The 21,484-nt window shown below is 44.8% G+C and overlaps 1 protein-coding gene across 4 annotated transcripts in view; it reads right to left on the reverse strand.

The window, feature by feature from the left end:
• The window catches only part of TULP4 (TUB like protein 4), a 252,081-nt gene that overhangs the window by 9,126 nt on the left and 221,471 nt on the right, over positions 1-21,484 (reverse strand). For all 4 annotated transcript variants that reach the window (XR_013764990.1, XM_079146763.1, XM_079146764.1 and 1 more), the window contains exons 8-13: positions 12,701-12,925; positions 11,371-11,605; positions 7,857-8,001; positions 4,726-4,870; positions 3,363-3,456; positions 823-966 (exon numbers count right to left, since the gene is read on the reverse strand). Coding sequence is in view for 3 of the 4 variants with exons in the window: in XM_079146763.1 (XP_079002889.1) it covers positions 823-966; positions 3,363-3,456; positions 4,726-4,870; positions 7,857-8,001; positions 11,371-11,605; positions 12,701-12,925 (988 nt within the window). In the remaining variant the exon portion in view is untranslated. The remainder of the gene's footprint in view (positions 1-822; positions 967-3,362; positions 3,457-4,725; positions 4,871-7,856; positions 8,002-11,370; positions 11,606-12,700; positions 12,926-21,484) is intronic.

Here is a 21,484-nt window from a genome sequence, read left to right on the forward strand (position 1 = left end):
TGTTTAATAGATTAAATGAATGCATTATGGCACATTTATAAAATGGAAGATGATCCATTTAAAGATGTTTGTTTTTTTTTAAATAAGTTTATAACAGATGAAATTAATCATTATTAACTTAAAAGAAATTGGTTTCAAAATTATTTGCACCCTATGATCCTTATTTTGTATAGTCATGTATATAAAATCTAAAAATGGCCAATTTTGAGCAAAGGAAAATAAAAAAAGAAGAAGTGCACAATGGCAGTTGAGTTCTTTGAAGCTCCCGCTCAGAGAATACCTCCACTGACCCAGAAGCCTGAAGGATGGGGTAACTGCCACATGGCAACCAGTTTCTGGGCAGGAAACAGGATCTAACAGGCTGTGGTACAGGCTGGCTGACCTCACACCAGAACTGCAGTGTGGCCAGCTGGCTTATCAGGAGTCAAGTCTACCCTTGCGCCCTGTAACTAAGGTCTCCAGTAAGATACGACTATCCTCTGGCTGCATGAACCTGGTTCCATCTCAAGTTCCCTATTATTACTGTGCAGATCCCTCTCCTAGATGTTCTCTGGTCTGTAGGGAATAGTGAGAACAGGCGTCTTCCCCTGCAAAGAGAACAGTCTCTATACTGAGTCACTGTCAGTGCATGGAAGCCCTCGAACAGTTTGTGGCTCTCCCTGGGAGCCACAAACAGCATTAACAACAGCAGCAGCAAGACAGCCCTGGAGAGAGCTATTTAGGGAGATGAGGGAGGGTGTTAAGGGGAAAGTGTAAAAGAAACTAAATATAAAAGTTCCTAAGAGAGGGACCATGACAGACCAGTAACATATGTGAACACACCTGGTAAATCATCTTCGTCTTCACTGAAAACATTTGGGTTGAAGACAGGTAAGTTAATATAGTCCATGGAAATCTTCCGAACTTCTGGGAGATAGATGGTCATCTGCCGTGGCTGGAGATGCAGCAGGCTGGTTTTATAGATCACTGTGCGGATGAAGAAGAACACAATGAACAGACACATAGAGGAGAACCAAAGCAGTCAGTGGAGTTGTGGGATGAGAAGTGGAGGGCCGTGCTCCCCAGCATCAGAAGACAGCTCTGCATGCGGGACCGTAGACCCAAGGAGTTCCTTGTCCCTGCGCACCCCCATGGAAGGCTGGTGCTCTGGCTGATGGCTAAGGGACTCATGTTCACTTCTTCCCACAAAAGAAAAAGAATATGAATTTTGGTGACATCATTCTGTACAGTTCTATATGACTTAAGATTTAATGCACTGAAGTGCTATTCTTTGTTGTCCAGATTGACAAAGAATAGGAAATAAAAAATGTGAGAAGGGATTAGGAAGACAACATCAAAACTGCCTTCAGGAAGAAAACTAGGTGTTTCTGGGGTAAAGATGAAAGAGATTTTTACTGCATATCTTTCTTAATCTTCTGAATTCTGGATCTATTATGAATTTTTAAAATCAAAAAATGCCAAAAAATTTTTATGGATCAGGCAGCTCTAATTAAAGGAAATAAAATATCCAATACAGGGAACTATAATCACTTTTTTAAAAAAATATTTTTCTTTAGGTGTCAATAGATCTTTTATTTTATTTCTATGTGGTATTGAAATGCCATATAGAGACCTCACACATGCCAGGCAAGTGTTCTACTACTGAGCCACAACTCCAGCCCCTACAATCACCTTTTAAGTTCACAATATACTGTCTTTGAAAAGATTTAATGGGATGCCTTCTAGCATCTAAGAGTTAATATCTTTTCCCCAGTAGAGTCAAGTGGAAAATTCTTGAAACTTGATAACAGTAACATATGGACCCAAAAGCTCTTTTTTAAAAAGGTGACAATTAGGACAATGACTCCAGAGCTTTTGTCTTGGGGCACCCAGCTGACGGGCAGCAGGGCAGTATGTACTTCTCCAAGGGCTCTCATGGGCCCTCATTTTAAGATCCTTACAGGCTCATCTGTGGATCTGCTCAGCATACAAGAAATAAGGGCAGAATGAAAAGACCCATTAAGTGAAGCCTGACTTTCATTCCTTCTTTCAATATTTACTACAGGCAGATGGCTAAGTTCTCAGCTTACTGATGTGGGGATAATAATGGTGTTTAAACAGTGGCTTATTAAAAATCAACTGTCTCCATCAACAGGGCACTGACAAATAGCTGCACAGACTTCTGTGGTCCTCAGAGGGCTTCCAGGCTGCTGGAAACAGGCTTTCTCTGCACCCTCTGCAGGGGGCGTCATCAGCCCTCACTTGCATGCTTCACTTTTATTCATCTTTTTCTCTGAAGATTAAGAAATCCCAAAATGAAAAATCCAAATGCATGCTCTTTAATAAATCTCTGAAGATGCACACAGAGCAATAGATCTTTTTTTAAATATCTGATTTGCAAGAATGATTTATATTAAAGGATCTGCATGGGAAACAAATCTTAGACAGATTTGGAATTTTTCAAAAATTAGCAGGTGACATGGCAACGTGAGGTAGGGCCGCAGCCCTTCTGGCTGAACTGGGCTGGCAGAGAGAGACAAGTGTGTGTAAAGGGAGACAGGTGGACACGAGGAGGAGGGGGAGGGGCCACAGCTTCTCAGCCACACAGGGCTCTGCCCAGCAGAAAGAAGCTGCTTTGAAAGAATCTGCCACTGTCAACTCTTTGTCTCTGAGGTCAGTCTGACAAGGGATCACTCCTTATTTGGGCAGGATGCAGGTGAGAGTCAAAGTCTGCATTCTGGCCCAGTTTCAGTCCCCTTGGTTCAGTTTTCCTCTATGTCTCAAACTTGTCATGGGTGGGGCATTTATTTGGTACTGAGAAATGAAATTTATTAATATTTATCACTAAGAATTATAATTTTAACAGTCAGCCAACTTCTTAAATCCCTTAAAGCTTTTTTCCTTCATTTTTTTCAGATGTTTCTTATGATTCAAGAAACTGTGGCTGGGGAGACAGCTCAGGCGGTAGAGTGCTTGCCTTGTAAGCACAAGGCCCTGGGTTCGATCCCCAGCACCCAAAAAAAAAAAAAAAAAAAAAAAGAAACTGTGGACACTGGTCCCAAAATGTACCCACATAAGCCAGAATATCTAAAAGTCCTTGAGAGCTTTGATAGAGAATTTGGCTATTTTTGTCATTTTTGTATTTCTCTTATTTTTTTAAGTCAGGGATTAGCTTAAAAAAAAAGTGCCAGTAGCAAAACTGATCTGAAAAATTAATTCTAATTTTTCTGAAATCATGGTGGTTGGAGTCAAGGTTTGGTAGAACACATGGGCTAATCTGGTGCTGTCTTAGAAGCTCATTTTCCACTTCGGGCTACCAAAGGTTGAAACTGAATTTTTTAGTCTGATTTCTGACAGTGAGACAACAGGATGAGTTTTTTTACCTGCACCGAGGTTGGTTGGCAGGAAAGCAGCCAAGCCCACAATCTTGAATTTGGTTCCCCAGATATTGGACGTGACCTGAGCAAGATAGTTGTGCTGTGGGGAAAAAAGGAAAAGAAAAAGTTAGAATCTCAGCCTACTTCCATGTATTTTATTAGTCCCAGTAAGAATCTTAACGCTCACTGGCACTGTCATTCGCTCCTGCCATCCTTTTGTCACTTTTAAGACCAGGTTAACTGGTCCTCTTCCTAATGGCGGCTCCCCTTCCTAATGGCGGTGCACAGGAAAGGAGTGAGGCTGGTTCTGTCCTATCGTGCCCCTGTGTGCAGCTGAAGAAGGCCACCCAAGCGGGAGTGTGGGGCATGAGCCCACCATCCCACCTACTCAGGAGGCTGAGGCAGGAGGCTCACTTGAACCCAGGAATGCAAGACCAGCCTGGGCAACATTGCAACCCTGTCTCAAAAATAATATGAATATACAAATAAATGAACAGTCCACCAAAGTGATTTGGGCAGTTTTCTTTGCCCCTGCTTTTCCCTAATTACTGGTCTAGAAAAGGAAATGAACTCTGAATCTACTTTTTTCCTTGAAAATTCTCTTGGAATCATTAATTGCATTAGTACCATTATGTCCTTAAAGTATCTGATTATCTGTTTTCTCATTTGATTCAATTAAAAACATTTTAAGAGGTTATTACTGTGTCCAAGGGGTGTGTGTGTGTGTGTGTGTGTGTGCACGTGTGCTGATGCATGCGTGTATCTGGGTGTGCATGCATGCAGGCACAAAAACACAGATGAATAAAGTACAGCTCTCCTGGAGGAGCTTAAACCTAATGGAGATAGGGCTTGTAGTGACTTGCGTACAAAAAGTACTTGAGAAGCATCAGAAGGCAGTTATGGACACCAGATGTGCCAACACAGTATCTGAGCCACGGCAGGACGCCTCTGTGTCGGAGGTGGCATGGGAGTTAGGTCTGGAAGTGGCAGTGGGAAAAACAAGGATGAGGAGATGGAGTGGGTAACCTAGGCAGAACAAAAGGACTGGGGCAGGGGAGAGGTGTGTGTCCCGCAGGCTAGGTGGAGGCAGGGGAGTAGGGCAGGGCTGGACTGTGGGGCCATGGCTGGGGTTTTCTCTGAAGACAATGGGGAGTCACTGTAGGACAAGAATTGGCTTGAAGGGGCACAGGTGGAAATGTGGATGTGTCTAAGTTAGAGTGCTACCAGAGAAAGATTCTAGAGACAGAAGGGCCCATGGAGCAGAGCCAGGCCCCTGAATGTAGGTGAGGTAGAGAGTGGGGCAGACAGGCAGGGGAGGGAAGATGGAGTGTCCAGGTAGTTGAGCAGTTCAGCCATATGCTACTATTACCTGAGTAATGTCTTCAAAAGGAAACTCTCTCCGAGTCAGGCTGGGTGAGCCGATGGAAGGCTTGCGCATAGGCAACCGGGGAGACCGGGAGATCTCCTGAGCAGCCCGGGGCAACTTGGGAGACTTGCGGGCCTCAATGCTGATCCTGCAGAGACAAAGCGAGGAGGGTCAGGCACGCACAGAGTGGCAAGGCCAGCCCTTCTTCCCTTCCACAGTCAGCCATGAATATTAATTTTCCATGGCCAACGTTCTATTTTCACAAAGCTCTTACTCCTGCTTTGGTTTCAGGAACACGAGGAAAGAAAGACAACTGCGTATTGCATAATAAATACAGCATCTGAAAATATGTTGAAATTAGGTGAAGATTTCTTTGTTTGTTTCTCTGTACTGGGCATTGAACCCAGGGTTTTGCACCTGGTAGGTAAGCGCTCTGCCTACACTGAGCTACATCCCCCGGCCCCTCAAGAGAGTCATTTGTAAGGAACTTCAGAGAACTGTCTTTTACTTTCTACCCCTTTAGCATAAGTTTGGAAATGTCCACATGCCTTCTGCCAGGGGTGTGTATAATTAGTCCTGGGGAAAATGCCAGAAGGGAAGTCATTTCTCATTCTGAGGCCACTATGAATTTTTAAATTCTTTCCATGACAGTTTGAATTTTAACAGATTCAGCTAACACTTCACCACCTGCAAAATTTAAATCATCAGATCAGTGAATCTAATGTTTTTCTGCTGACTTTTGACCCCAGGTTCTAGCTCTGTTCCTCACTTCCTTTCTTTATATATGGAGATGCACATGTCATTGCCAGTCTACTCAAAAAAGTGTCTTAAAAATGACTATAATAAGGTTATAACATCCTATAAAGATACACTGAGCCTCATATATAATGCTTGCAAGCTTGCTGAGAAACTTCAGGCTCTTGAGGAGTGAGGGAGTTGGGGTCAGGTTAATGAAAGCCGTGAGCCAGGGTATTAGCCTGGCTGTGGTGTGGAGGGATTCCAGGCAGGGAGAGGAGGAGGAAGGGACCAGCTGAGAGGCAGCAGCCTTAAAAGGACACCCATATCCCAAGGGTTTAGTTTCTTATATATAGTTAGTGTCCTCTGATTAACCAATGGAACAAGTCAAGCACTGTGGAAGTGCTGGAAAGTACATAATTTTAAGTACAATTTTAACAAATTTTAGAGTAAAGATGGAAAAAAATCAGATTGCTAGAACTGGTATCTAAATGGGAAAAAATGAACTTTCACCTCTAATTCACACCACACACAAAAAATTAACTAGAAGTTGATCTGAGACACACTATGAAAGCTCAAATGCTTGAGTTGCTGGAAGAGAACAGAAGACCATCTTCTCAGCCGTAGGGCACAAAATGCCCTAACCATAAAAGAAGGATTACACACGCTAGACTATTTGTTAAGTATACACCTTACTAAAGACTCATATCTAGAATATACAAAGAATTCTTGCAACTCAATAAGAGAAAAACAACCCAATAAAAAATGGGCAAAAGGAGACACAGAGCCAGATGGGCTGATATGCACATGAAAAGGTGCTCAGTCTCTTCACTGGTCAGAGAAACTAGAACTAAACCCTAATGAGATATCACTACACACCCACCAAAAGAGGTCAGATATTTTTAAAATGACAACAGCTCTGTGGGTGAGAATGGAGGCAGGGGGAGCTCTCATGAGCTGCTGCTGGGAGTTTAGCTTGGTTCAGTCAGTTTGGAGTAATGTGTGACAGTTTTCATGAAGTTTAACAATTATCAAACCCATGGCTCCACCTCTCCCTTCTTAAGTGTATACCACAAGAAATGAGTGCATGTATGTACAAAAAGAGTAAGTATAAGAATGTTTATATGGATTTATTCACAATAGTCCCAAACCACTGAACTACTAAATAGCCACTGATTGGGAAATACAATAAACACACATAAGTATATTCACACAGTGGAATAATTCCACAGAACAATGAAGAAAAACATGCAATAACACAGGTGAACCTCAAAATCATTATGTTAAGCAAAAAGACAGATAAAGAGAATACATATTGATGCCATGTGTATGAAGTTCTAGAACAAGTAAAAATAAACTATCATGACAGAAGTCATATTGAGTGGAAGAGGCACAGGGGACTCTCCCTGATGATGGGCATGTTTTTTATCTTGAACTGGGTGGGGACACACTGGTATATCAACTGCCCAATGAACTAGCTGCTTCAGAGTTGGGCACTGGGTATGTTTGTATCTGTATGCAAATTAATTAAACACCTTAATTTCGCACCACATCATGGAACTGTAAAGTCAGTGGGGATTTTGAAAAAGATCTGGTCCACCCATTACCATCCACAGATAAGGAAGCTCTATCTCCGTCCAAGGTCATACTGCCTGCGATGCTGGCAGCAGAGGAGGAAGGCAGTATTCTCCTCTAAGACAAGCAGGCCTGTCCCCATCTACCCTTAGTCTTCTGTCTATAGACAAACCTTAGGAACTGTTTTTTTTTTTTTTTTAAGTTTACTATTGTTTTCTCAATCACAGCATTGTAGGCACTTAATCTGGTATTTTCCTCAACACGCTGCACCCACTATAGAACCTTTTTTTCTTCTTTTTCTTAAGTTGTAAGAAAAAAACAAGTAAACCTGAGAACTGTGGCCAGCCTATGTCACCCACCATCGTTACTAACCCCTAGAGGTATTCGGAGGCCTGGGTAAACTTCCCATCGGGTGTCTTTTCTATCCTGAAGGAAAACAAAGAAGAGCTGTAATTATTCCAAGTACAGTCTCCTAGAAGAAAAAGTGATGAGAAAAATAAAGGTTGATCTTGATGTTCAAGTGTCAGCTTCTTTCTTTCTTCCTTTTTTTTTGGTGGTGCTGGGGATTGAACCCAGGGCCTTGTGCATGCTAGGCAACAAGCACTCTACCAACTGAGCTTTATCCCCAGTACCCCCCACTTTTTTTTTTTAATATAACAAAGTTTGTTTAAGCAAAAACTGTTCTTGAACTGGGCAGCATTCTGGATCAAACCTGGTTCAGAATGTGCCCCTAGTGTCAGCTTTGATGGGACTCATTTGTCAGCACAAACACATTCCTGTCCAGAGCAACAAAAAAGGGAAAACACCCCGAAGACTGGGATTACCTTGGAAGTTTGGGTGACTTGCTAGCTCTGGAAATTTTGGGAGATTTCTTGGCAGCCCAGTCGTCACTCAGTTCAATGTCACTCGAGTCTGAGCAGTTGCAGCTGTCAATCACAGTAGAAATCAAGCTGTTTCCATAGATCTCATCTGCAAAATACCATCCAGCAAATTTAAGGGAAGCTAAATCAGTTAGACTCTAACAATGATCACTGCTGTAAACCAAAGGACAGACTGGCACATCTAGATCAACAGGGGCTTTCCTAGGTTCAAAGCAGGTTTCCAGGGAGGCGGTCAGCAGGCCCTCGCTTGGCCTGGGATTTTGAGCTGGCTAACAGCGAAGCCATTTTGTTTTCAACTTTCAGTGCAGTAAACAGTGCCAGACTATTTTGTACATTCCTTGGGGCATTAAAATACCATGTCATTTTGACAATGGTAGGTAAAACCCTGCCTAATTCTGCTTAGAAAATAGCATAAAAATGTGAAAGGAAAAATTACTAAGTTACTTTCTATTTCAACCTCTAAACTTAAAAGTAATGGCCTGTAGATCAATCTGTCTGAATCCGATAGGATTAGAGACCTTATAAGAAAATACAGAGCGAGAGGTCTCTTTTTAATGCATGAGCACCAAGGACAGGCTGTGTGAATACAAAGAGAACTCACTGCAAAGCAGGAAGAGCTCTCTCCTGGAACTACCTGGGACAACACTCTGATCTTCGGACTTCTTAGCCTCCATAATTATGTGAACCAATTCCTACTAATAAGCCACATGCACACACGTATGCGTGTTCACACACACAAGTACACACACACACACACACACACACACACACACACATACACACAAAAGTATGAGTTTTGTTTCTCTAAAGAACCCTGATTAATCCAGATTTTGGTACCAGGAAGTGAGTGCTGCTGTAATGAATAGCTGAACAGATGAAAGAAGCTTTGCAACTGGATAATGAGGCTGGAAGAGTTTTCAGGTGCACAGTAGACAAACACAGATATTAAGGGCTGTCTGGCAGTTGAGGACTCAACTCGTATGACCTCATTTAACTTTAATTATCCCCTAAAAGCCCTATCTCCAAATATAGTCACACTGGGGGTCAGAACTTCAACATATAAACTTGGTGGGAGAGTGTACACAATTCAGTCCACAGCAAGTTCTAATAAAGATTCCTTTTGAAAATTTGTGAATTTTTGCTAAAAAAATTTACTTGGAGAACATTTACAACAGTGGATCACAAACCTTAGTGCATAAAAATCACTGAGAACCCACAGCTTAACTCACAAAGAGTGGAAACTTATGTTAAATAAGCCTCCCCGGTGGTCTGCATGGAAGTGGCCCATGGACCACATTTTGAGAAACAATGATGCATAGGCTTGAAAGAGTTAGTTGGCTTCCCAGGATGAAAAATTCTTCACTTTTCCAAGACAGGAATCATTTCCTTCTCTGAACTAGTTTATATATACCATTCAGGTGGCAATTAATCACATTGTGCCTTGTGACACAGCTTCTATTTTTGTCATGAGGTATTTAAATCTTGACTTCTTTACTAAACTTTCCTGGTGCTTTGTCTTATCTCACAGAAGGATTTACAAATTCCTTAAAAACAGAGATAATCCTGGTACTTCTCAGCTCTCTAGGAGACTAAAGTACCTCATATAAAACAGGCACTGTTGACTTGGTTTGCCTTACAACTTTTAATTATAAAAATAAAACATCTCATTCCCAAAAGGACTGTTAGCAACTGAGTCAACTGTGCTGGGTACAAGCTGACTAACGTGAGCACCAGGAAAGCAGGCCTTTGGATGATGAGGTCAGGCTGTGAGCAGGGCTGGCCTGGGAGGCTGCGGCCGCGGCGCCCCCACGCCCGTCCTCACTGCCCTGGGAAGAGACAGCTCTTCAGGAGTGCTCCAGACATTCAGTCTCAGCACAAGTTTTGCAGAGTCCCAACCAGGGGAAGAGCCCTGGGGACACCGACAGCCAGTGAGAACGTGTGCACAGGCTCTGCCTGGGACCCGTTCCCTGTCCCCCTTCCCACACCTCCAATCAGTGTCCAATCAGCTTTCCTTCTCCCTTTCCTGAAGCTGTGTTAATATCTGCTCTTTTCTACCTTCCCCCTCCTGACCCGACAGCTCCCAATTCTTCTACCTCCTCTCTCTGTTCTCAGTACCAGTTTGTCACATAAATCAAAAAACAGAAAAAAATGATGAATATCCAATATTTTAAAGTAGAAGTTCATTGCTTTTGATTTTATACAGTAACACTGGTAGCAGGACGTTCTCAATGATGCTGAGCGAATAATGCACAGTGGACAGGTGGAGCAACTGCGCAATACATTGGCCCGGCGAGTGAAGTTTGGGGTCAACAAGCCCACTGCATTGTGAAGCAGGGTCATGCACACATCACAGCAGCGTGAGGGATATAAGGAGGGACAGAGGATAGCCCAATGGGCAGGACAGTGAACTGATGCAAGGAGTGGAGAAACTTAAGTATAAACTAATAAAAACTAATTAAATCCAACTGTGTTGCTTCAAGGGCAAGCACTTGTGAGGCCTAGGGGGTACAAAGATGGCTCAGTTCTCTCCACTGGGTCCGAGGATTCAATGGACAAAGCAGAATCTGAGGCATGATGACTGCAGTGTGCTGAGCAGGTCTCCACAGCCCAAGGTCAAGGAAGGGCACTAAGGACAGGGCTATTCACTCTTTGAGAGGTGACAGGGAAGGTTTCCCAGGAGGTGACAGAATGAGCTGCAGGTAATGATGGGTATGCGGACACTGGGCTAGCACTAAGTGGCACCAAACATCAAAGTGCTTTCCTGTGAGAGAATCACAGTCCAGGATCTGAGAGAGGCAGGCAAGAGTGTCTTTAAGCAACGAGGACCGGCATAGGAGGGAGTTTTTACAAGGGTAGAGTGATTGGTCATGTTAAAAACCTTTATGGACAAGCAGGAAATTTTCATTAGTAATCAGCTAACAAGCAGTTAATGGCAGATCAGTGAAGGGCAGAGGTGGAAGGCCAGGGCTGAAGGCTTCAAGTTTTCTTTCTTTTTTTCTTCTTCTTATTTTCAGTGCATGCTAGGCAAATGTTCTGTCTCTGAGCCATACCCCTGGCCCTGAAAATATCAATTATATCATCCACCCAGAGAGAGCCCATTATTTTCAAACCCTCTCAACATGACATTAGGGCACTCATGAATGCTTGGTCTATAATTGGAAAAGGGGGCTCTCCATGCTAGAAGCCCAGGCCAGCCTTCTGTTCCCTCAGAACTGGTTTCCTCTGCCACGGCTCCAACTCCACCATGCCTTACACAACATTGTTAACCCGTCAGGGAGCACATTTAAGAGACCTCTTCACGTAAATGGATTTTCGGAACGTAGGAGCTTCAGAATATTCCACACTAGCCACCAGAGGCTCCCGCTTCACAAAAGGCACTCTCTTGGCATGGGTTGTAAGTAATGACAGTCCACAACCACAGGGGAACAAGGGCTCAGTCCCTCAGCAAGGATCCCACCTGTCTTGCTGTCTGTCCTTGGGTCCATGATGACGAACTCTGGCCTCAGCTTGCTGATGCGCCGCCCCTTCAGGATGGGCACGAGCCCACCCAGGTACTCCAGGTAGAGTGTGTAGCAGGGGCCGCCCACCTCCGGGTCGTCCTCCGTGCGCTTCATGGTGCAGTGCAGCCGCTCGTTGCCCGCTGAGGGGTAGCTGACGAAGTCCCGCATGTTGTTGGGGTCTGGAATTGGGGGCTAGAGGCAGGACACAGGCAGAAAAGGAAGAGCTGGGACTCCAGAGTGACACACAGAGAAGGAATGGGGCACATTGGCTGAGAAGTCACTGTAGCTCTGAGAGATCCTGGGCTGGTCGATTGGGAAAGGTTAACTATGTGGTATGGAAGAGAGGTTCACAACTGTGGGTGCTCATGAGAACCTCCTGGAGCATTCAGACAACACCTAAGTAGGATCCCGCTTTAGACAATTAAATAAGAATCTCTGGGGGTAAGCCTGGGCTTATATTTTTTTCTAATATGATATAATAACCAAGGTTGAAAATGGCTGGAGTGGAGTCAGCGGAAAACAGCTAGGAAAAAAATCATATGAGAGATTCTAAAACTCTGATGTATCAGGAAACAGGTAACCAAATCAATCTGATTTTACTCAGAGTAGACATAAAATACAGAAAGAGACCTAGGATGCTAAGGACCTGCACATGAGTAGCAGGTCTGCATTCACATGTGGCCCTGATAGTTTCTGGGGGCACAGTCAACATGAAAGATGGCAGGTGGCTGTATTGTTGGGGAGTCTCCCCGCAGCACAGCAGGGAGAAGAGCAGGCCTAAAATTCCACTGGGTCCCATCCTGCCTATTCGCCTCACTAGCTGTGGGGCAAGTTACTTCACTTCTATGAACTTGTTTCTTGGTTTCCCAAGTGGGAATAATGTCAGTTTCTGCTTGGAAGTCAGGAGGGAACAAAACTGATCTTTACAAAGGAGGGTAAAATGTCTAGTATACAAGTAGTGCTACATAAAACTTGCTCCTTTGACCATCAGGATGACAGAGTCAAGCTGGCAATATCAGCATGGCCATGAGAGAGGTAAACCCACCATACAAGGCAAAACTCACTTGGACACTAACAGCGATGCTCAGGGCAGGCTGCAGGCATGGAAGGATGTGGCAGGATTCTGCAGTCACACTTGGGCCATCCCTGGGCACTCTGGTGAAGCAGAGGAGCCCTGTGCATCTGTTCTGGGGCCCTCTGCCATCTCTCCTGTCCCTACCCTCCACTTGGCGAGCAGTGAGTGGCAGAGAGGCGAGGATGGAGACTGGGGAGGGCAGCAGGCTCTACCTTGATGGTGGGGATGAAGGCGGTGGAGAGGTAGGAGCAGAGGCGTGGGGGCAGGGTCAGCTTGCTGACATCCTTGTCCTCTCGCAGGGTGCTGGCGATGGCCTGCTGGCACAGCAGCTGTAGGCTGGACACCCGGTGTTCCACACGAACCACATATAGGGCTGGTCCTGAGGCCATGAGCAGCCGTGAGTCCCTGTGGCCCCAGCAGATGGAGATGATGGGGCGCTGTGGGCAGTGAGAAGACAGTGCTTTAGCTTTTGCTCTTCTGGTGAACAACAGATAGCAATGCACTCTGGTCTCAGCAAAATAAAATGAGCTGATGGTTTTGACAATATTGGTTTTAAAAGCACAACAGAGAATGTGAAATACTACATTATGAAAATTGAGCATTTTAACTGAAAAGTAATGAGATCTCAAGGCCAGAGCACAAATAAAGGACTAGAATAATTTTATATTGTTCTGTACATGTACTGCCATAAATCCTAACAGCTCTGTATAATGGCCCTTCTACTGGTCAGGGCAATCACCCAAGGGCAGTCACCCCTATTCCTTATTGAAGTGCTGGTCATCAGGATCCCCAGATTATGGTGCTCCCCATGGCTTGGGAAAGTGGTGAGTAAGTAGATCTGATGGGTCTTTCCTTCCATCTCAAGAGGCAGCATTCAGAGTCAAATCAACACTGGACTTGAGCGCATGGGCATGTGAACTGGGGAATATTTCCCAGCCAAAGACTCTTACTTTCCTCAGGAGTCAAATGGGAGCACTGTGAGATTTAAAGGAGATGAAGGTGCTTCTGGGACTCACCACAAACTACAACCTGTATTAATTCACTGCTATTCTCCAAGTGATAGGGCAGGGAGGCAAGAGGAAAGCTTTATGGGAAGGGGAGAGGTGGCAGGGGAGAGTTCCTGTGGGGGCCTTGCCAGGCACTTGTGGCCATGAGCTTTTTCAAAAGGCAGGCTGAAATCCAAATATGTGTCAGACTTGAACTGAAAACCCCCAAAGCTCAGGGGTGCCATGAGCCAGGCAGGAAGAAAGAGGTAGAGGGCAGTGATGGAGAAGCAGCGGGAGATGCGTTCATCCCCATCCAGACAGATGGAGCACCAATGTAATGAGGCCTCCGTGGGGTTCAGAACCCAGAAAGGGGAATACAAGATCTTTTATATGAATGGCAGATAGGAACAGAGTTTTCACAACTCTGTTGTGAAAAAAGAGTTGTCACACTTTAGTGACAAACATCAAGATAAAAGGAACGCATGAAAATACCTCCTTAAAAATAGCCTCCAGGGTCAGCTAATCCTGGTTGTGACTTCAAAGCAGAATGCAAGGCTGAGGATAATTCCTCTTGCATTTTCACTGGTGAGGCCAGACAGTCCCAGGATGGGACAGCCAACACCCCAACTCCCTAAGGAGTGAGTGAGTGACTCGCTGTGGACCTAGAATCCAAGTCTGGGGGTTTCTGGAGCATGTTCAAGTTGGGCCTCCTCATGAGATGATCCCACCCAGAAGGCAGACCCCACAGAAGGGGCCTGTGAATTCACAGCAGGGCACAATATGTCCAACAAAAGGAGACCAACACAAAAAATATGAAAAACATCTCTGGCAACATCAGCCCTGCAGGCCAGAACGGAGGCCTTATCAGCACCAGTGCCAAAATCATGCTTTGTCCTTCTTTTCCTCTTTCCTTTTCAGTGCTGCTGGGGACTGCATCCAGCACACACACTCTACTGCTTACTTGCACCTCCAGCCCTCATCCTTAATCTGAAAGACAAACTGCTGCCTCTTTACTCTGACTCCGCATGGAGCTCAAGGCAGGACAAGGGTCTTCAGTCGTCACAACTTGACTCGGTCGGCGCAGCTGCTGTAGGCGCACCGCTTCTCCCACTTCCCCTCCTCTTTCATCAGCGGGTCCACCTGCCATGCTGATGGTTACAAACAGGAAGGACAGATGCATCCTCCCTCCTCCTCTCCCAGTTCTACCTGTCAGAGTAACTATCTCTCTTTAACAGCTGATATATGAACATATTTTATATGAAATTACCACAGTAAGTATGTATGTCTTTGTGCCAAGAACTAACAAACTCTCAAACTGGATGAAAAATGGAAATCCTCTATAAAATTTCCACAAATAATCACATAACAAAAAAAAAAAAACCAGGTCTTAAACACTCAGCACATTCCAATGGCACCGAGTACCCACACACATCCCTCACCAGGTCCGCTCAACCCTGCTACACAGACATCGTGAGCTCATTTGACATATGAGGAAACAAGGCTGAGGAGGCTGGGGAACTCAGTCCAGCTCAGGAACGGGACAGCTAGGGTCTCACCCCCTGCGACTCACCGCTGGGGCTCTCTGAATGTCAGTGCACTGACACGTGGGTTAAAGAACGTGCAGTTTCACTGCAAAACTCAACTATCTGCCGGTCACAGCCAAGGGGATGAATCCACATTCTTCCCCTAGTCTGTTTTACTCAGAAACAAACCAAACGATGTCTATGGAAAAGGTAAATGGAAGAGAGGAGAAACAGACTTTACAAACAGAAAATGGACAACGACCTGACTGATTCATACGGCTGAAAATAAGCCACAGGCCACGTGTGCCCACACACAAAGACGAATGACCAGGAAGTACTGTAGATGAACTGGAACCAGCATCAGGGTAACTCGTCTGGATGGTAAAGGGGGAGGCGTTGTTCCAAACTGGGTATCCCACGAATGTGAAAACCATCCCTCAGTCAAGTGGGAGGTCTTGAAAGATTGAAGGACAGAAACTGGAACCCAGGAAAAAGAGCTGAAATTATTTAGCCTGGAGGAATGACGTCTACAGGTCTCAAAGGAATCATTATCATCTGGATCAAGGTTACCCGGAAATTCCTCCTTCTAAGAACAGGACGTGGATACCAAAAGGAATTTAAATTAATTTGGGGTACAGGACGCATCCACTTACACAAGTCAGTGACAATTTACTCCAGGCTGGGGGATACATTAATTTTGTTTTTGTAGCATACACTCCTATGAAATGATAAAGTAGCAAAGCAAGTGCCAGTGCCTTTCCCTCACGGTTCTTAAGGTCGTATCAGAAAAAGACAGGGGAGAAATTACAGATAATAAGAACTGCCCGATCTATCTGAAGATTTCAAGGTACCATTAACGTGGGGAAAATTAATTCTTGTGGTTACCATTTAGTCAGATGTCCGGGTCATGACCTCTCAGGATCCCCATAAATCTGTCCACAGAAGGTCCCTTTAAAACACGCTGCTTTTCATTTTCAAAATCACATTTCCTTGCCTGTGAGGCTGTTGTTACATATGTGCTGCAGCTTTGGAAGTAGTCAGATTTCAAACGCGGGCGGGGCACTCACTGGTGTCTGGTCTCAACTTGGCAACCATCAATGTCTGGCTGTCCTCTGGGGCCAGCCACACAGACCTCCCCACACAGAGCACCCTTCCTTCTGAGGCATTTGACCTGCTGGGATAAGCTGCTGGAGAGAAATGCATCCCATGTTCCACTCAATAAACCGTGGGGCACACAACGGTCCCTCCGATTCATGTTCCTATCTGAAGAGCTGCCATCAGCTAGGAAGAACTAGAAAGCCTGTGGATTTTCTCTCTCAAATCACATAAAATGATGTCTAAAACTGTGAAGTGGATCATATTCAAATTTTAATGTGTAAAGAGGCTCATGTATTTGGTGCATCTAAATCTATAGTAAAAAGGCAAAAAAAGGCGCTGCATCTCAGAGTCACAAGGTGGACACTGCTGCTCTGCTGGAGCAAGAGCTGCTGCTCAGTGGGAGCAGGCTGGTCATCAGGGCCGGCGCCAGCCTGTGGCTGATGGAAAGTCAAGTCGTCCCACTCTGCCTCCCTCTCTGGATGCTGATGCTGAGCCCTGTGAGCAGTGGGCCTTGGCTTGCTCTCCCTCTCCCCCCTGGACAGCAGTATAGACTGTACCCCTGAGGTGACCACGTCTCACTCCTTGCCACGGCACTCCACCTCCTGCCACTGCGTAAGACATGCCCTGGGGTTGACCCAATCCTTTCTGCATCTTTTGCACAGCTAACCAGCCATAAGGTAAGCATTTGTTAAATGTATACACGGACCAGACCGGATCCATTCGAGGCGTGAGGGAAGCAATGCTGGGCAAGACCAACGCCCTGCCCTCGGAGCTTACGTCCTGGGCTGCTAGAGAGAAATGTCTAAACCCCTCTGACAGGGACCACCTGATAATCTCGGGTAGCGAGAACACAATGAAGTAAAGACAGGCAAGAGGCTGAGAAGGAACACGGGAGCAGTCTGAGCCGAAGCCTGGCTGAGCTGAGGGAACTCAGCTGGAATGAACTGGAATGAAAGCTTCCGTCCAATATTACCAACTTCGTATCCATCGCAGCAGTTAGTTCAATAGTTTTGGAAAGATATAAGAGAAAAAGCACAATGTTCTTTACATATTAAAAATAAGCTGTCTAAGCAGATTAAAGCCAACTATGCTGGCCCCAGTCAGGGACAATGAGGCAGTTGTGATAAGGATTCCCCAGATGAGGCCCGGCTGCCCAGCTGGCAGAGGAGTCAGATCCTTGTGAAGGTCAAAGCCCTCCCACACCACCCTCTCCCATGCTTTGTTCCTCCTCTGCAGCAACCCCTATGGAGGGGATTCACTGTCAGGAGGAAACACAACAGAAGGGGATGCTGCAAATTTACACAAGCTTGCGCACAACAGGTCACTTCAGAAACCATGGATTCTGAGGAGATGAAGATGATCATCCTGATTTAAACATGACACAACATAATCCCATCAAGAAATGTCTCACAGGACCCAGTAATATGTAGACGACTTATGTCTGCATGTATCAGTTTTTAAAAATGGTGACTAGTCATCATCAAACTGTTGGTTGGAGCCGCAGTTTCACATAAGAAATTGTAATGATTTGGCCATCAACCAAGCTGTAAGTAATAAAAGTTGGCTCGGGATTCAGTCAGGCAAATATCAGTTTTAAAAGAGCACAACCATTCCTATATTCTACAAGCAAGCAACACCCATGAAAGACTTTCTCATCATTCACAGCAAACCTGGAATGCCCCACCACGATGGCCTTGTGAGAGTAGGCAGTGCGTCTCCTCAACAAAAAAGAGGCAGATACATTTTTTGCTAAAGCGTTCTCCTTTAGGAGTACAGAAGTCTCCAACCATAAATGCAATCTCTCATTTTTCTGTTGCCATAACTTTTCTTTCTTTCTTAAAGATTTCATGTGAGGGCTGGGTTATGGCTCAGTGGTAGAGTGCTCACCTAACGTGTGAGGCACTGGGTTCGATCCTCAGCACCACATTAAAAATAAATTTCACTGGAACATCTCACTTCAACAACTGAAACTCACAGAATCCATGGTGACCCCAAACTAGCCTACAATGCCAGATGTTCACAAAACAAGCAAAAAGCCCAGGCCCAAATTACTGAGGCTTGCAAATTTCAGTCAGTAGTACTAACTCAAAAATTTATCACTAGATTATCAGATATGCAAGTAGATATAGATGCTCACTGACAACAGCTGATGAGATAACTTACAGAATTTTAAACTACAACACATGCAATAAGGAAAGGAAAAAAATGGGTAAATTTTCTTGTAAGAGCTGCAGCCACAGGCATCGATGTTATGAGTAAATCAAGAAAATCAATTTTAAAGCCAACGCTGCCACACGTTGTACCAGGCTTTGTATGCAGCAGCCTACGATCTAATTAACTTGGAAATAAATTAGCCAATCTAAGTTGCATTTAGTTCTTTTTATAAGCAGTTCAATAAATTGCCTAACTTCCTTCCTGCTATAAAAATGTTGCTGCCTCTGGACTCCTTGAATAGCACAGTACTGTGAGTAGCATCATTGCAGGTAAGAGTTAAGTTGCACATAATTAGTATTGTACTTCATTTAAAAGGGCATCATTATTAACTTTTAAATCAAGGCAATATATTCAGTGGTTGAAATAGACCTCTAAATTAAAAAAAGAATCAATAATTGATTCTGTTGAGACACTGCAGGGATACTGGTCAAGTCCCTCTCTTATTCCTGAGCCCAAACAGTTCAAATTCAACCCATGTTAGTTTCATGTGACAGCTGATGAGAATTTTTCCAAAGGTTAATAAGACCATCAAGCCACATTCTAGTCACAAAGTCAGAAAAATGAGGAACACATGGTCTCTGATTTGAAGAAAATAAGATGGGAAAAGGTAATTCATGCTAGAAGCATTAAGTACTGCAAGGGCCCATAGGGAAGAAGGGTCCAATGTTGTGGGCACATCTAGGGAAGAATGTGACTGACTTGGTGGGCACTGAGGAGGCGTCCCAGAGCTGGGACGGCCAGGAAGAATACCGCTGTAAGGTAGAGTGCCAGCAGGAAGCATGCCCTAACTCAGAGAGAACAAGGGGCGCTGGGGCTCAATGCGCTGTGCTGGTCACAAATATTCAAATTCACACAACAGCTTTATGAACTCAGAAAGAGCTCAGATTCTTACCCTCTCCTACTTACCTACTATGGTTTGAATGTGTTTTCTCAAATTCATATGTTGCTGGCATTTGGGTGGGGCTTCCGGGAGATACTGAGGATTGGATGAGGTCATGCAGAAGATAGTACAGCCTCATGATGGCATTAATGGCTTCGTTAAGAGGAAGAGACCCCAGCTAGCACACTTGCTCTGTCTTGCCACAGGATGCCCTCTACGACAGTGATGCCACAAGAAGGCCCTCATCAGGTGCTGAGATGCAGGCACTATGCTCCTGAGCTTCCCAGCATCCATCAATGCACAGCAAATAAACTTCTATACATTATAAATTATCAGGACTCAAGATTTTGTTATAGCAATGGAAAATAGGCTAAGACATTGCCTATTAGCTACAGATAAAAAGCTAGCCTGAGATCTGATTATAAAGGGCAATGGCTTACTGGTTTAACAATCAATAGAAAGACTGAAGAGCACCTATGTTGACAACAGTCTACCCAACCACTTAACAAATATTTACTGAGCACCTACTATGTTCCAGGCAATGCTCTGGCCATGGGGCCACAACTCTACACAGGATAACCACTCCTTCAGTCTCAGATTCACTAGAACTCAAGTGTAAATGCTCACGTTGCCGAAAACCCTAGCCTCACTCTATTCCACTTTAGCTCTTTCATGTGCTCACGTCATCACTTACAACTATTTCAATTCTAAAACAGGAATTTGAACTTTCTAGACAACCACAGCATCCTATTCTGTTTTTATCACTTCCTCTTGAACATGCCTTTCTATGACTTCCTGTTTCCTGGTCTCGGATTGTGAAGCATCCCATCATGGACTGGCTGCCTGTTTCCACAACATCCTTAGCAGTTTCTAGATTCTTGACAGGGTTTGGGGTCTTGCTACACTATGCTTTCCAGTTTCTAATTTCAGGCATGTTGTACTTCTGACTTGGGACTGCAGAGCATGGACCCTTGCTGTGGAACAGGCTGTCCAGCTTGGGCTGGGCCTTCACTGCAGCCTATCACTTCAAGACTCGGGTGCCACAAGGAGTGGTTTTCTTCCGACTCTTAATTTGTTGGAAAGAGAGAAGTTGTCCCATGCCACGTGCTTTGTCCCCTCCTTTTCTTATCAGTCTTTTGGCTCTTCTGCAGACTGTCCTTCCTGCACCTCCCCTCTAGGCTGAAGGGATCAGGCATAGGAAGTGAATAGGATCAGCTCCCTTACAAGAGATTGAAGGGCAAAACCTCCCTGCTTCTGTCCCTGAAGCTTGGAATTCCTAGCCTTTGAAATACATGAGAAATGAATTTCTGTTATTTGTAAACTACCCATTCTAGGGGGTTTTGTTATAGCAGTCTGCAAATGGACCAAGATGCCAGGCACTCAAGCCCTGACACATCTGTCCTGTCTCAAGGTCACTGTTCTCAAACCCGTTTCTGCCAGCCTGCTCTTGCTCTGGCTGATCTGCTTCTTCTTTCTACACAAAGCCTTATCATTTGCCTGTAAGTACAGTCACACTCTCCCATTTCAAGTACCATCCTTCCTTTCCCTTCTCCTCAAACCCTGTCGAACAGTTTACACAGCTAGCACTTTAGTTACATCTGCTGCCTCAACTTCTTCATGAGTCATTTTGTCACTAATTCTTTATCTCGGCTACCAGAGTCATCCCTCTAGCATCTAGAACAAAGCTTGGCACAAAGATGGTTCAATAAAGACTGAATGATGAAATGAACCAACCTTTTACAATGTGACGTCCATCACTGTTATTCTATTGAGAACACTTGTTGACCTTAAAACCTCCAAATCCAATTTTCTCATGTCTACATTCAACTGTCGTCCTCTTGGTTGACATATTTCCTTTAATGGCTCTTTTATGACACTCCCCTTGCATCTCCTTCTTCTTTCTGCTGCTTGCTAAATGAGGATTATTATTCTACTATTCAAGTTCTGTGCTTGGTCACCTGCTCCTCTGCCCTCTCTCTGCATTTAATTCAATTTCTTTTCTCCAACCATGGCCTCTATGCATAAGGCTCTACATGGATCTTCAATCCAGTCTCCTGCCTGAGTTCGAGCCCCACATCCCCAACTCCCTTCCAATCACCTCCACCCAGACACCTGGCTGGGCCTTCTGACAAAACCTTCTGCCTCTGGAGTCAGCATCCTCCTCCACCTGGGTGGTGAGGAGCCAAGCCTAGTGTCATCTCCCTGAATTCTGTCTTGGCCACTCTGTTCTCACTGTCCCGTCTCCCCGATTCCTTCTGGCTGGGATTACATTGCCGCACTGTCAGATTCGCCTTC

Source organism: Sciurus vulgaris (genome assembly GCF_902686455.1).
Source record: "Sciurus vulgaris genome assembly, chromosome: 7".
Taxonomy (NCBI): domain Eukaryota; kingdom Metazoa; phylum Chordata; class Mammalia; order Rodentia; family Sciuridae; genus Sciurus; species Sciurus vulgaris.